The sequence below is a fragment of the Cryptomeria japonica genome, chromosome 7 (assembly GCF_030272615.1).
Source record: "Cryptomeria japonica chromosome 7, Sugi_1.0, whole genome shotgun sequence".
Classification (NCBI taxonomy): Eukaryota; Viridiplantae; Streptophyta; class Pinopsida; order Cupressales; family Cupressaceae; genus Cryptomeria; species Cryptomeria japonica.
Window position 1 is genome coordinate 608,942,921 of NC_081411.1, and position 15,561 is coordinate 608,958,481.

Genomic DNA, 15,561 nt, shown 5'->3' on the forward strand with positions numbered 1-15,561 from the left:
AAGACATCAGTACTAGATGTAGCCAAGTTGAGGAGGTGATCAATCCGATCCAGGACAGAGTATTTGAGGTACTTCGTACCATTCTTGGCAGAAGGATCGAGGTCGAGACAGATGTGGATATGCAGGAATTAGAGGATAGAATCAAGATCATCTTTTGCAAGGACGCAAATGTTACAGATGAGCAGTATGATCAGATGTTTGCCACCATGCTCCTGATTGAAAGGACGAAGGAACTTGAACCTTCATGGGACGCAACTCTTCTAGATGCATTCGATCAGGTCATCCACTTAGAAGAGAGTATGAAGAATCTTCCCGAGATTCCAATCGCAGAAATCGAAGGAATCGTTTCAAGATTCATTGCATATGCTAAGAAAGAGAATTGGAAAGGGAATAAGATTCTAGATGAAAGGTTGTTACAGGTGACATGACATCTTATTTCTCATTGGTTTATGTCTCCTAGGTTTTTGTGCCAAAATTTAATATTTGGCTATGCATTTAATATTGTTCAGTAAAAAGGAGGCCATTTGTAACAAACCCTAATTAGGGTTTAGGTGTCATAATCTTGACCGTTGATCTACTTTCAATCTGGACCTTTCATTGTAATTGGGGATGCTATTTATACCCCCATTTTTCATTTCATTTGATAATAGTGTAATAGTCAATAGTTGATGTAATAGAGAAGAGAGATTAGAGCTAGAAGCAATTTTATTTTATAGCAAGATTGAGTTTTGAAGAGAGGAATTCAAGCAATTGTTGTATATGATGACTTGGAAATCAATAAAATATTGAAGTTATGGTGTTTTGTTGCAAATTTCTTGAGTTGTCTTCATGGTTGTTTGATTTACTTGAATTGTGCTCAATCAAAATAGCTTGTTAATTTGAAGGACATAGTGTGAGACTTGATCTTTGGTAGGATTCGCAATCCAAACCACTAGCTTCTTGCTGATTGTAGGAACGCCTTGCGTGGTCGACTGGAGAATACTTTGAGTCCCTTTAACCTTCAATCATTATTTTATCTTGGATATGTACCTTCGTGGTAGTGTCGTTGATCTTTGATGCATTGAATATCATTTTGTTACCTTAGAAGATCGCATCAATTTCAATTGAGTTGTTATCTTATGGCAAAATTGAAGTTGGTTGAATCTTGCCAAGTCTTGTCTACACGAAGTCATCCTTAGGGTTAGACTAGATTAGACCTCTTTCAAACCCTACTCTTTTGTTATTTTTGAAAAGTTTCTTAGTTTAGTAAAATCTTGAACTTTCGGAATACGTAAGGCCCCTTGGAGGAAACAGCAAATCACATCATACCGCTGGAAGCTTGTCCACACGTAGAGACCCTACTAAAAGAACCTTGGAGTCTACCTAACTGATCCTTTATGCGAATCTTCAGCAGTTAGAGACTATTTTCTCAAGAGAGGATAAGATGCCTATTGGTATTTTATTCTGTGTATGATTGTGTACAAAATACACGTCAACAGGTCTCCTATTTAGTCATTAAGGGGGGTATTTTATATAACATAATGTAGACTACACTTTGTACACTGGCATTTATTTTTACAACCACCTTGTAACTTCCCCATTCAACAATAAGTACTAGCATACTCATTAATTGTGCTATCCAATTCTCCCAAACTTTGCATTCATTCTTCCAACATCGATCTATTCTAAGGGCATTGTCAAGGACATGCTAATAGGAAATTAAGTTCTAAACAGCTGTTATTTCTTTGTTAAATGATTATAAAAAGAGGTGCATAGCTCTCATGGGTCCATATGAGGAGTAGAGGAATTGATGCTCCTTTGTAATGAAGTGGACTGTGGATTTAGTAGGCTCTTGTTTGATGTGGATGAACTCGCAGGTGCCTATGCTGAATAGTTTATCCATGACAAAAGTTTTCGCAAACTCTATCATAGGCTGATTGAACGATTGAATGGATTCCCTAGGAAGGCTATAGTACCAATGAAGAGCAATCCCTCAATAGTCTATGGGACAATTTTGGTCAGGTTGACAACAGGAGAGTGCAGCTCCCTCATAGTCGTGGTGAGTAGGTTGTTTTTTCTGCAAATTCATCAAAAATCTCTTGATTTATCCTGAAAACTTATTCTTAAAATCTCTTTCCAATGGTGCAAGAATTGTCTGACACAATAAAACTGGCAAGGAAAACAAAGCTTCTGAAGTTGATTACTTTTCCCCTAACTCTGTGTTGAAATTTTTTGCTGGAATCAGATTCATAAGGTCAAATATAGTGGCCATATTTCTCTTGATACTGCTCAGAATTTTTATTGTGACCAATTTTCACAAAACTCGTGGGAAAATTATTCTGATCTTGGCTTTTGCTGAAGCAATAATTCTATGAACATTAGTCAAACTAAGGTTGATCATTGGATGATGGCATAACAAGTTCTGAGGTATGTAGTGGGTGGAATTGATTGTACTGAATTTGGTAGGGCACTGTGAGGAAAATATCCATAGATGGTAGAAAGTCAACAAAGAGATATGCTTTCATTTAGATGGTAGAAAGTCAACAAAGAGATATGCTTTCATTTAGGAACATTTCTTGCTTAGGTGGGTTAGCAAAAAGCAGAAACAATTGAATTTTCTTCCTGGAAAGTAGAAACAATTGATATTTCTTCCTCTAAAGGAGAGAGAGGAAATCTGTTGCTCTTCCAGTTTTTGAAGCAATTTGGTTAAGAAGTTTTCTTGCTGATTTGTAGGTGGTTCAAGAGAAAGAAACTATTCTTCATTGCGACAATCATTTTTTTTTTTGAAGTTGGCAAAATATCTTTTATATTTTATTTCCTTACACAAAAAAGAATGGGGAAGTACACTTTAATTTCTTTTGACTGCTAGTTCAAAGAGAAGATGAACTGCGATATTTTGCAAGTTGAGCAAACAGTTAGCATCTTGACAAAACCTCTTGGACCCACTAAATTCATCAAGATCAAAGATAAGCTTGATGTAGTTTGTTTTGTGATCATAAAGGGAGGGTATTTGAATACATGTAATGAATGTACTTGGATATGAGAGTTATGAGATAGTTGACAGTCACCAAGTTGCTGTCAATATAAGAGTCTGTTGATAGAGACAATAAATTACAATGCAGATTTGAGCATAGTTTGAAGAAGTATTGCTTACTTTTCTCTCTCTATAGTCTGATGTTAAGTTTTATTTTTCCCTTTATAATGATCATGTTAAGATAAAAATAAGTGACAGAATTAAGATAGGATATTAACAGGCATTCTGTACAAGCTTTCAAAAGTATTTAAATGCATAGGTATATTTGGAAAAATCATGTCAATGATACTTAACTGTACCATGCATTGTACATTACTGTGCTTATCTTATTTTCGGTCAAGCATATGAAGTTAAAACATTCAATAATTATGAAATATTCCCCTTATGTACTTTACAAAAATAAGTTTGATTCTAGACATAGGACTGAGATAACTTTGTGGTTTCAGATAATTGAGAGGGTTATAGAGCTTCACTTTCGCCAAGCAACGAGGCCTCTTAATGTAATTTGTTTTGGTTATGGACAGGTAAATAGCCTACACCACCCCTATTTATAGCAGGCTAGCGCAATTTGTTTTAGCTGCCAAGTGTATTTCTGCTACAAATTTAAGGGCCAGTTTAGTAAAATTATTGATTGCTTGAGCTGAATTTTCTCTACAAATGTGCTGGATTGCTATAGGTATTTGGTAAAAAATATATAAGTAATTTCAATGAAATTTAGTATCATGGAGGAGTAATTTCATGTCATCACTTTTTTTCTCATAGTTTTGTTTTTAGAAGATTACTTGACAAGCATTTGGTCTAATGGTTTATAATTCAGCTTCAGCCAAATCACGCTGAAATGGCTTCCACATCTACAGCTTATGGTTTAGAATCAACTAGTTCCAACTCTGCCATAAAAATTCTCAACTCTGAAGCTTGGGTGGTTCTTTTATCTAGGGTAAGAACTTACAATTTTAAAGTTTAAAACCTAGATTATTAAGTTATGCGTTCTTACTTAATCTGTTCTAAGTCATTATATTCTTTGTTTGAATTATGAATTTTTATATTTTATGAATGCATCTATGATCTTGGCCTGAACTATGATTGATCGATCTAAAGTAATTTTAATTCCTGTAATCAATCTATATAAGTTGATTAAAATAAGTAACACCTACCTGCCGCAATTTTATGTATTATCAGGCTGCATATTTGTAATCCATGGGATATATTGTTCTATGTTCCTTTGTGCATATTTGGCATCATCATAAGCAATTATTAACTTAAAATGCAGGTGGGAGATATGTTCATGCTTCATTTGCTTTTGTATACATCGATATTTTATCCTCTTCCCAATAAATCCTATGTGCAAATTGTGGGAGTTCCAATCAGCAGCTTGGTTTCATCCTCTCAGCCTCACGAATTACTGCGTATTGGGCCTTTATGCCATGATGCCACTGAAACATGCAAAACTTCTGGTTAGTTTAACTGTTTTTACCAATTCCGGTCTTCCTATTATCTACTTGATCTGTTTATCTGCAAGGTGTAACTACCCAGTGTTTGCACCATTAGTTGTAGGAAAGGAATATTTGAATGCTATGCTGATTTTTGGATATGCCACTTTCTGTTGGTTCAAATTTCTCTCAATGGCTCATCCATTCTTATACTGCTAATTAGTTACTTTATTAATGTGTCTATACATGTTTATACTATGTTATGATGGATAGCAGGACAACGGTTTTTTTTTTCATTCTTATTTTTATGGACTTTTACAAGTAATAAAGTATATTTTGCCTTTTACTATATATATGTTAGCATTTTAATTCGCACTCTTTGGTACAACACAAAACAAATCAGATGTGCAATAGCAATACTCTTTGAATTAGAAGGTGAAGCTTTGTAATGTCCCTTTTCGTCCATTCCAACATTCTTGGAAATTTCCAAATTTTTGGGAGAAAGCCATCTTTATTGGAAAATAATTTTGACAGTGGTAGTGAGTTTATGAAATTGAGATGAGTCCAATGGTACTTTCCGGATGCAGTTTCAACATTTTGGGAGCTCTCTACACTTATTAGAGAAGTTTGCTATTTTTGAAAAGCACCAATTTTGATAATGTTCGATGTCCTCATTGCTTAAGAATATTTTGGTGTGGTCAGAATTCATATTTGGTCCATTTAATTATTTTCCATAACTTTGGTGGTTTCACAAAAAATAATTAAATAATTAAATGATTAAATATCTAAGTTGTCATAAAGTGGAAAAATAGAAGACAACTTATATTTAATTATTTAAAAAGAGAATTGTTGTGGAGAAATAAAGGGTGACTTATCATTGGGCTTGATAATAAAGTTAAATTGGAATTTCACTTTAGATGGGAATTTAAAAGGCAACTTATATTTATTTATTAAAAGGGTGGCCAATGTCATAAAGTGTTTTTAAAGGAAGGCCAAATGTGATAATACTAGGCGTTGGGTACAAAATGGTGATTTAAAAGACTGTTTTATAAAGAATATTAAAAGTGACTTAGAAAATAAGGATTAAAAGTAAATATCAAATAAAAAAAGTTCGAAAAGTCACTATTTTTATTATTGAGGGGTAAAGTGGAATAAAAGAGAAACTATTTTAATTATTATTTTATTCAATTTTGCATGTTGTACGAAGATTTGACAATTTGTTATACTCAAAAATATTGTTTCAACATTATTTTATCAGCATTATACTTGTTAAGTTTATTATATATTAGATTTGGGGTTTAGTGATGATATCTATCTCTGCCATACATTTTCCAACCCTCATTTAGCTGCAATATTTATATTTGACTAGTTTTTAGTCACGAGGGTTACATATGTACAATTCTTGCAAGTGAGGGTTTGAAATAAGTAATTCTTACACTATTATTTTTTGTTTCTAGTTTTTAATTGTTCATTTCCTTAGAAAATTTAGAAAATGAAAAAAAAATAAAAAATAAAAATTCATATTAGGGGACAACCTGCAGGGTTAGATCCAACAATTTTTAATACAACCCAGCAATAAAAAACTCTCAGTGTTGCATGGAAGGAAAGCATGGGATCCAAAAATAGGCAAAAAATTTGGTGAAAAGAGGGAAGTGGGTCTTATTAGATAATGAGAATACCAATTTTCAATAAGATGCCGTTGTTAGCATGAGTCAAAGACAACAACAAATGACATATCTTATGGCTTAGTTGTTTTTGACAATGCAAAATTTGAATGGTACTGAGGCTGAATCAACTCCATTAGGTGTGTGAAGTGCTGCAATTAGCCATAGAACTATTATGTGTTTCGCACCTAGGCCATCTCAGCCCAAGTTTTTCTGGAAGAAAGAATATCTACATGAGGAAGTAGAGCCACATCATGATGAGGACAATTCTGCTACCTTCTTTGCCAAGTATAGGGCACTTGGACTGAAGTTTTATGTTCAAATGTCACTTAATAATTTTTGTAGCTTGAAGTTAAAGCATGGGAAGAAGTAAAGGAGTACAAATCAACCTCACAAGGATCTACAAAATAGATTGGGTAAGCTAACCATTTCGATTTTTGATGGTTCCTATAGATGCACTGTACATGCTTGTATTTAGAAGCTAGATACATACTTCTCACTTAATTTGACACATAAGGAGAAAGCCATCGATTTGCTACACTACATTTGGAGGGCATAGCACATGAGTGTTGGTACCATGGATTGATTGCAAAAGGGCATAGTTTGATTAAAACTTATGATGAGTTCAGATAGAGATTTGATTGACATGTTTGATAAGAAGGTTTTAGAGATCTACTTTAAAGAGTTGGCTCAATTGAGACAAAGTAGTATTGTGGACAATTGTGTGGTAGAGTTTTAGAGATTATTAGGGATGGCTCTAGAAGTTGTAGAGAGAAGACTTACCACTCTTTTTGTGGAGGATTTGATTGAGCCTATTAGAGGTTGGGTTAGGGCATTTGATTCGCCATTGGTGCTAAATGCCATTAGGATAGCTCTCACTTTGGAGATTTTGATTTTTAAGAACAAATTTTAGTATGAGGCATCACCTCTAGTATCATAAGAGAAGCAATTTTAGAAGGGATTGCCACCTCATAAGGAGATTCCATGGAAAGCAAACAAGGAAGAGATATCAAAGAATGAACTTAGAGGGTAGAAGTGCTTCTCTTGCAAGGAGCCATAGGAGCTTGATCAATGATGCCTTGGTAGAGGACTTGTACACTACATAGGTGATATTAGAGGATGAATGACAATTAGAGTTTGAACACAAGGTTGAGGAGTTGTAACAAGAACCAAAAGAAGAGGATGTTTTGGGAGGTACTCGTTGCCACACATTTAGGTGCACCTAGATATCATCCATTTTGGGTTGTAAGAGTTTTGTGTGGGAAGAAGATTACAATGTTGATATATAGTGGGAGTTGCGCCAGTCACCTTAAGGAGGCTGTGATCTGCATGCTGGAGGGTTGCAAAAAAATAGGTAGAAGGTGCGCCTAGCCTTTACTTTCCCATCAAGCTATCATGCAAGCTGTTCGGGCCAGTCTGGAATAAATTACAGAGTGCTGTCATAATGGACTGTGTATGGCCAGCAAGAAGGAAATAAGAGGTTTCAGAATTTATTGGTATTTATCAGCTTCCTCTTTAGAATTGTTTGTTTATGTATTGAGGATAAATGAATGTTGAATGAATGTAATAAGGGTTTGGTCAGTTTACTATCGAATTATAATTGATTTCTAGCAATTTTCCATAGTTGCTTTTTGAGCTTGTAATAGTCAAAATTATACTTGCTGTTCAAAAATTTGCAAAGAACAAACTTAAAACGCAACATGTTCAACTAAACCTCAGTTGTCAGAGTTGAGGGCCTTTTGAGGTTCTTACAGTGGTATCAGAGCTAAATCCTGCCATCCTAAGGGTTTAGCAGTTACATGCAGTCACAGGAAGCTGGTTCACACAGGTATTACACACACAGAAGAGCCCTCCTTGAAGGAGAACAAAGCGTTAACAGGCAATCAGACACTATGGGTGACAGGCATTCAGACAACCCACCCAGAGGCCACAGAGCGGAGGATGAGGAGACAAGAGAATTTTTTAGGACTATGGCTACGGGGCAGCAGCAGGCTGCTCAAGCTTTACAGGCACTCACCACCGTGATGGAGCGTATGAATCCTCCAAACCGACCCAATCAGGAACCAGAGGACAATATGAGTGTAGCCAATATTCGTAGACCTCATAGGGCAGCTACACGCACAGTTGACAGGCCTTCAAGGCCTAATTTCTTGGTAGAGGAACCTGAGGATGTTGCTAGAGTTGAGGCAGAGCCTGTCTTTGTTGATAATGCCATGACGGTACATGATGAGTGGAGTCTTCTTCCACCTGATGTTAGGCAGAATCTGAATTTTGATCAGTTCATGAGGCAAAAACGGGAGGTAGAGAGAAATAGGCAAGAGAGGAGGCCTCGCTTCCAACATAGAGATCTTGAGTTTGCCACAAGCAAGCTCACTCTATCTTATTATGATGGCAGCAGTGCAGTTATAGCTAGGTCCTGGATCCATAAATTGGATACATACTTCACATTGAGACCCATGATTGAAAAGGATGCAATTAAGTTTGCAACCTTACACTTGGACGGTACTGCACATGAGTTGTGGCATAATGGACTCATCACTCTCCAACATGATGAGATTACCACCTATCAGGAGTTTGCCGATTTGTTAGTAGAGAGTTTTGATAAGAAAGATCCAGAGTCTTACTTCCGGGAGTTAGCACAGCTGAAACAAACAGGGAACTTGGAGGCGTATGTTTCAGAGTTTTTGAAATTGTCATGCATGGTAAATAACATGTCAAATCAGCGGTTAGTAGTCTTGTTTATACAGGGACTCATGGAGCGTTTGAGAGGTTGGGTCAAAGCATTTGATCCCCCAACACTTCTACTTGCCATTAAAAAGGCACGAAGTATGGATGTGACAGCCACCCAGAATAAATTTGGGTCAAAAGGATCAACGTCTTTCAAAGATAATAAGAATTTCAGCAAAGGGAAAGAAAAATCAGACTTTAGAAATGATTACAAACCAAAGCCAGTAGCCCCCCTTGGTCAAAAAGTTATTACCCTACTGGATACCAGAGCCACACATAACTTTATTGATACTAGGTTAGTGGAGAAGAGAGGAATCCAAACGGAGGAGTTTGAGGGCATCCGTGTGAGGGTGGCAGATGGTTACACTTTAAAGTGTAATAGGATGATTACACAACTCCCATTGCGTGTAAACAATTATGAGTTTAAAACTGATTTCTATGTGGTTCAGATGGGTGATACAGATTTGGTCCTTGGTATGAGGTGGTTGCATGAACTAGGCAAGTTTACACTTGACTTGCAGGAGATGGAGATGTCTTTCACTGTTGATGAAAAGACACATGTGCTGAAAGCTATTAAGGACGAAAACTTTAGGATGATTACACTCAGGCGGATGGAGAGGCTTGTACGCCATGATCAGACTGAGTGGGCAGCAGAGTGTATGATCATGCCCATACAACAGGATGCTCAGAAAGTTGAATATCATCCTGACATTCGGGTACTGAGAACCAAACATAACAAGGTTTTCAGTGACATACCATCAGGGAGGCCACTAGATAGGGGTTTTGAGCACATCATTGAGCTAAAGGAGGGTGCGAAGCCAGTAATGATTACTCCATATAGACATCCGAAGCGCCTGAAAGATGAAATAGAGAAAACCATACAGGAGCTTCTGGCTATGGGACATATTCGGCCTAGTAAGTCCCCCTTTGCTTCTTCAGTTGTTTTGGTGAAGAAGAAGGATGGCACATTGCGGATGTGTATTGATTACAGGGTCCTTAATAAGCGGACGATCAAAAATAGATATCCCATTCCGCGTATTGATGAGCTCATAGATGAATTACATGGGGCCTGTTATTTTTCAAAGATTGATTTGAGATCAGGCTATCACCAGATTAGTGTCCGTGAGCAGGATATTGAGAAGACTGCTTTTCGTTGTCATTATGGACATTTTGAGTTTGTGGTTATGCCATTTGGGCTAACCAATGCTCTTGCTACTTTCCAGTCCACAATGATCAAAGTCTTCAGACATTAGTTGAGGAAATCAATATTGGTGTTCTTTGATGATATATTGGTTTATAGTCGTACTTGGGAGGATCACCTCAGTCACTTAGATACAGTTTTGAGCATTCTGAGTAGGGAGTCCTTGTATGCCAAGGAATCCAAATGTGACCTTGGAATGACGGAGTTATTGTAGTTGGGCCGTATTATCAGTGCAGAGGGAGTGCGGATGGATCCTGAGAAGATCTGTGCTATTGTAGATTGGCCTACTCCAGTGAGCCTTACTCAGTTGCGTGGGTTCTTGGGCCTATGTGGTTTCTATCGCCGTTTTGTTAACGGTTATTCACGCCATGCAACACCTTTGACAGACTTGATGAAGAAGGGCGCCTTCTTATGGACTCCTGAGGCCCAAGAGTGTTTTGAGAGGTTCAAGGAGCTCACGACTTCATGTCCAGTACTTGCTACACCTGACTTCTCGAAGTCATTTGAGTTACAATGTGATGCCTCTGGTGAGGGCATTGGGGCGGTGCTTATGCAGGAGAAACACCCTGTTGCATATGAGAGTAGGTAACTCCGTGGACCTGAGAGGATTTACAACATTTATGATAAGGAAATGTTGGCCATAATGCATGCATTGGCCAAGTTTAAACAGTACTTAGTGGGCAGCAAGTTCTGCATTAAGACTGACCACAATAGTTTGAGACATTTCCTTGGGCAGCATGACTTAAATGACAGGCAACAAAAGTGGGTCAGCAAACTTCAGGCTTATAACTTTGATATTTCCTATATCAAAGGCACACAGAATGTAGTTGCAGATGCCTTGTCACGTCGTCCCCACCTAAATTCTATGGTCCAGATAGCAGAGGATTGGCAGCATATTATATTGGCAGAGTATGCCAAAGATAGTTGGGCTGCAGGTGTGATAGAGGGGTCAGTAGTGGACAGCAGGTATACAGTTGTAAATGACTTGATCATCTACAAGGGGAGAGTGTACTTGATCCCAGGATCAGAGTTGAGGAGTAGGGTACTGCGGTTCTTTCATGATGAACCGATGGCAGGACATCCCGGGTTTTTCAAAACCTACAGACAGGTTTGTGAGCGCTTCACTTGGAAAGGGCTCAAGGCGGATGTTCTACAGTATGTTAGAGAGTGCCCTGTTTGTCAGCAAAATAAATAGGAGCATACATACCCTGCTGGTTTACTTCAGCCACTTCCAATTCTTGACAGGAAGTGGGAATATTTGTCTATGGATTTCATCACAGGGTTGCCGAGAGCACAGGGACGTGATTGCATATTTGTGGTTGTGGATCGTTTTACGAAGTATGCCCACTTCTATCCGATCACCACCACTTATTCAGCTATTCAGGTAGCAGAGTTGTTCTTCAGAGAGGTATTCAGATTACATGGCTTGCCTCGGACTATTGTCAGTGATAGGGACACTCGGTTTTTGAGCCACTTTTGGCAAGAGCTTTTCAGACTCTGTGGGACCAAGCTTACACTGAGCACCAGCTACCACCCTTAGACTGATGGCCAGACTGAGATAGCTAACAAATGCGTGGAGGGATACCTCAGGAACTATATTTCAGGGCAGCAAAAGGCGTGGGTGAAGTGGATTTACCTCTGTGAGTATTGTTACAATACCACTCACCACATGTCCATTCAGATGACACCATTTACAACACTGTACGGGTATGAGCCTCCTAGTTTCATTGACTTATTGTTGAGTGACAGTAGGGTGCCTAGTGCGAGAGACATGATACAGGAGAGCCAAGACATTGTGAAGACTCTTAAGGAAAATATAGCCAAGGCACAGAATCAGCAAAAGCAATATGCTGATCAGAAGAGGATAGAGAGGTCATTTGAGGTAGGAGACATGGTGTATTTGATGTTGCAGCCTTATTGACAGTCTACACTCAGGAGGAGTGGAGCAGAGAAGCTCAAGCCACGATATTATGGCCCTTTCAGAGTAACCAGGCATATAGGTGAGGTGGCTTATGAGTTGGATTTACCGGCAGATAGTAGAGTACACAATGTGTTTCATGTGTCACGTCTCAATAAGGCGTTGGGACACCGTATTGTTCCTTCCACGGTTTTACCACCCCTAGATGATGAGGGGAAGTTGATACTCGTACCTGAGGCTATCATTGAGTTCAGGGAGAGGAATTTCAGGAGACGTACTATCACAGAGTACTTGGTGAAATGGAAGGATTTGCCGGTAGAGGATGCTACTTGGGAAAGTGAGGAGATTTTACAGCATCCGGAGTTGAGATTGCTTGAGGACAAGCAATTTCAAGAGGGGAGGACTATGATGTCCCCTTCTAGTTGACATTTGTCAGCTGAGTAGATTAGCCTATCACTGACCCTCGTAGGCTGATGAGGTTGGTTAGAGGGTCCTCCGGAGTTTGATTCTTCATCTTCAGAGTGAGCACTCCAGGATTGGCTTTTGTTTGAGGTCTCCAGGACTCCGTTTGAGATACTTTCTATTTTTAGTAGTCCTTCTATTTATAGCCAGTGGGTTGGGCAGGGGCAGAGTATGGTTTGGCAGTCTCCAGTTCTGACGGCAGGCAATTCTGATGGATACTTAGAGAGATATTAATATTTAATTACTTTAATTAAATATTAAATGGCGAACTTTAATGTTTTAATGTTTTAAAAGTCACTTTAAGTTATAACTTAAGTGAGGGTCTATTTCTCATTAGATGGGGCCAATTTTTATATTAAATTGAAAGTGATTTATTTTTGATACTTAAATAGTCAAAAATAAATAATAAAAGTTAAAAACATCATTTAATACCAAATCGCTCCTCTCTTGGGAATCGTGACAAACCCTAAGAGGAGAAGATAAAAGAAGATTTTAGGTCTTCTTTTGATTATGCTGAGTTTTGATATTTTGGATTTGAGCTCTGAGAGGAGTTTTTGGCCAAGGGTATCAGTAGAAGCTTCTTCTGCAGTGATCGGAGGTATCGGTGCACGAAAACATGAGATTCTTGTACATCAGCATCAGAGGCTGTGAAATATCAGTTGATTTTTCTTATTCAATTGGTTTCATTCAGGGACCAAGTTTGTGCTAATTGATCAGAGAGTCATCGTCAATCTTCATTGATTTGATTGCAGCAGTGAGAGGGAAACAAAGGCAGAAAAAGAGGATATTATTGGGTGACTGTGGAGACTTGTACGACTGCTTGGGAGTTGCGCCAATCACCTTAAGGAGGCTGCAATCTGCATGCTGGAGGGTTGCAAAAAAATAGGTAGAAGGTGCGCCTAGCCTTGACTTTCCCATCAAGCTATCATGCAAGCTGTTCGGGCCAGTCTGGAATAAATTACAGCGTGCTGTCATAATGGACTGTGTATGGCCAGCAAGAAGGAAATAAGAGGTTTCAGAATTTATTGGTATTTATCAGCTTCCTCTTTAGCATTGTTTGTTTATGTATTGAGGATAAATGAATGTTGAATGAATGTAATAAGGGTTTGGTCAGTTTACTATCAAATTATAATTGATTTCTAGCAATTTCCCATAGTTGCTTTTTGAGCTTGTAATAGTCAAAATTATACTTGCTGTTCAAAAATTTGCAAAGAACAAACTTAAAACGCAACAGGTTCAACTAAACCTCAGTTGTTAGAGTTGAGGGCCTTTTGAGGTTCTTACACACATATATATATATATATATGTATGTATGTATTATATATATGTATATATGTACGTATGTGTATATATATATGTGTGTGTGTGTATGTCATATATATATATATATATCTAAGTTGCCAACTGGACCCTCTTCAACGTGACATTCTTAGTTTTGACTGACGTTTGCTCTGCTAACGTGGACCCCTCGCACATAATAGCCTTCACCACTATTTGGTCCTCTCCCTTGTATGTGTTTGTGTCTACTTGTATGCTTCTCACAATTCGCTTTATGCAAATGCAGGATAAAGTACATGCAGTTGATGTGTTACGCTGCCAGCATGTGAAGAGGATGAAGTTACTCCAATTCCATAGCCAATAGATCTTGTTTACATTTCTTCTTTATATGAGTAAATAATCAATACTATGTAAATTTGTTTTTAATGGGGAGTTTGAGTGTTGTTCTACAATTTGTGAAGGGCAAATTTGGTGAAAGAGGGGTATAGGTGGACATGGTGGAACTGGAAGATGACAATGCGAGGATGAGAAGTGGAGTGATTTTGATTGTAATATGGTTATATCTGTGATACTGGGTTCGTCTGTCTGAAGGCTCTAGCCTGGATTGGGTCTACGTGGGTCTTGGTTAGCGCTGGGTTCGTAGCAGGTCCAACCAAGGTTCACACCAGGGGCCCTGGGGTGAACCTTGGTCGGACTCGGGTGACCCCAGGCATGAACCCAAGTGAACCTAGGTTTGCCGGCTGGGTTAAGTCACATAAAGTGACTTTTAAACATTGAAAAATTATTTTTTTCTGCCTTTTTCAATTAGAAAACCATATGGCATATGACATAATATGAAATTATTGAAATTCTGAACCATCAGTGATTCAATTGGCATTTGGCATTGATCAATGATGAAGTAGCATACTATTAAATGTATTTAGATTTGTAATTTGTATATTTCTTTAAATTTTTGCATATATATATATATATATATAGGTACGGATGAACCCAACTCATGAACCCACAAGGCAAAATTTTTTTGCCCAAACCCACAAACTAGGTTCATGTCCTCGAACCCGATCCTGAACCTGAACTGGTAACTTAGGTTATATGTGTTTGCAAGTTGGTAAAAAAAAAAATCTATTATTGATTAAATGTGACTTGATTCTGTACATGCCAAATGATTTTTTGTATATGAGTGGCCATATAATGGAAATATAAATATCTATTTACATTCACCCAAATTTGGGAAGATGGATAGTAATTGCTCTATCTATGATTGGACACATAGCTGATTTATCATGTACCTTTTTTTACATCCTATAAATTTTTTTTGAAAAAAGAATGATATTTTTTATGTCTATATTTGGCCTTTTAGTTGACAATCAGTGGAGCCTAGGCTGTCAAGTACTATCCCAAGTAGTGGGCTGCACACCACGATTGGGCCCTCTCCCTTAGTTCTTTCTCATTATTGAGAATTCTTCCAAAATTCTCTCTTTTTGTTTCTATCAAGAACCTTCTCTTGTCATAGTGAAGCTATTATTAAGAATTGGACTTAAGGGCCACAAAGTCTTTCTTAGTATCCTTTAATCCATTCATGTAAAGTAGAAATTTTAACTGAATAAATTGAAAACTCATGTGCTTAGTTAATATGCAGTTATCAAAGCAAAGATTGTTGATTTTACTTTTGTATTCCAGTTTTTAAAATTCAGGTTTCTAGACCAAGGATGCATTGTCTCATCTGAGGAATCAAATTCAATTAGAGGACCTTATTCATAAACCCGTACAATTGACCCACGGAGTAAAGGTTTCTAGTATTTTCCATCTTTCAAGGTGTACTGTGCTAAATTTGAATTTCCATAATTCCATAAGCAACAGGTCGAGCA

General features: G+C 37.7%; 1 protein-coding gene across 5 annotated transcripts in view; it reads left to right on the plus strand.

The window, feature by feature from the left end:
- The window catches only part of LOC131060626 (telomerase reverse transcriptase), a 284,041-nt gene that overhangs the window by 69,208 nt on the left and 199,272 nt on the right, over positions 1-15,561 (plus strand). For all 5 annotated transcript variants that reach the window (XM_059207616.1, XM_059207617.1, XM_059207618.1 and 2 more), the window contains exons 2-4: positions 3,460-3,537; positions 3,831-3,950; positions 4,284-4,467. In XM_059207616.1, coding sequence (XP_059063599.1) covers positions 3,460-3,537; positions 3,831-3,950; positions 4,284-4,467 — 382 coding nt within the window. The remainder of the gene's footprint in view (positions 1-3,459; positions 3,538-3,830; positions 3,951-4,283; positions 4,468-15,561) is intronic.